Source organism: Antrostomus carolinensis, unplaced genomic scaffold, assembly GCF_000700745.2.
Source record: "Antrostomus carolinensis isolate BGI_N321 unplaced genomic scaffold, ASM70074v2 scaffold39264, whole genome shotgun sequence".
NCBI lineage: Eukaryota > Metazoa > Chordata > Aves > Caprimulgiformes > Caprimulgidae > Antrostomus > Antrostomus carolinensis.
Window position 1 is genome coordinate 6,787 of NW_010310780.1, and position 832 is coordinate 7,618.

At 56.9% G+C, this 832-nt stretch overlaps 1 protein-coding gene across 1 annotated transcript; it reads left to right on the top strand.

The window, feature by feature from the left end:
• Position 1: 1 nt before the first annotated feature.
• On the top strand, positions 2–827 carry LOC104523837 (transmembrane gamma-carboxyglutamic acid protein 3; the record flags this gene model as incomplete). Its single annotated transcript, XM_010166534.1, has 2 exons — positions 2–103; positions 636–827. Coding segments are annotated over 2 exons (294 nt in total), but the record flags the coding sequence as incomplete, so codon positions are not given.
• Positions 828–832: the final 5 nt, after the last annotated feature.

The window sequence follows — 832 nt, forward strand, 5'->3', positions numbered from 1 at the left end:
CTTCCTGGAGGAGATCCGGCAGGGCACCATCGAGCGGGAGTGCATTGAGGAGGTCTGCAGCTATGAGGAAGTCAAGGAAGTGTTTGAGAACAAGGAGAAGACGGTGCGTTGTCCTGCCCTGCTCCCCAGTGGATGTGTGAGGGCTTACACCTGAGCAAGCTGGGGCAGAGAAGGAAAGCACAGGGCGAACAGACTCTCCTGTTCCCTTTGTCCCTTCTGTCTGCAGGCAGCATGTTGTGGCCTTGCTTTCCAGCATGACTCTCCTGTTCCAGGCAATGCCCTGACCTTGGCATTACCAGGCCACCCTGCCCACAGCTGCAGGTCGAGCTGGCATTCCCATGGCACGGGTGGGAAATCTGTGCTGTCCCAGACTCTCCAGGCTGGGGTTGGTGTTTGCCACATTTTTCCCTGCTTGGTTTGGGGGCTGTTGGCCGCTGTTGAAGGATGTTCCCATCATCTTTTGTGTTGGTTCCCACAGCACCTCAGATCCTGGCAGCCCTGGGGAGAGTGGTGGGGGATGGCTGAAAAACTGTCTTTTGTGGGCCTGGGGAGGGCAGTGATTATTGCTGGTAGTGGTCAGGGGGTGCTTGTCACACCTGCAGCACATGACAGTTACTTCTCTGTTCCTACCACAGATGGAATTTTGGAAGGGCTACACCAACTCTGTCTACTCTGTCAAGGACCCCGGACACAGCCCGGAGCGCTCAGATGCTATGTACGTGGTGGTGCCCCTCTTGGGGGTGGCTCTTCTGATAGTCATCGCTCTCTTCATCATCTGGAGGTGCCAGCTTCAAAAGGCCACCCGCCACCGCCCTTCCTATGCCCAGAACCG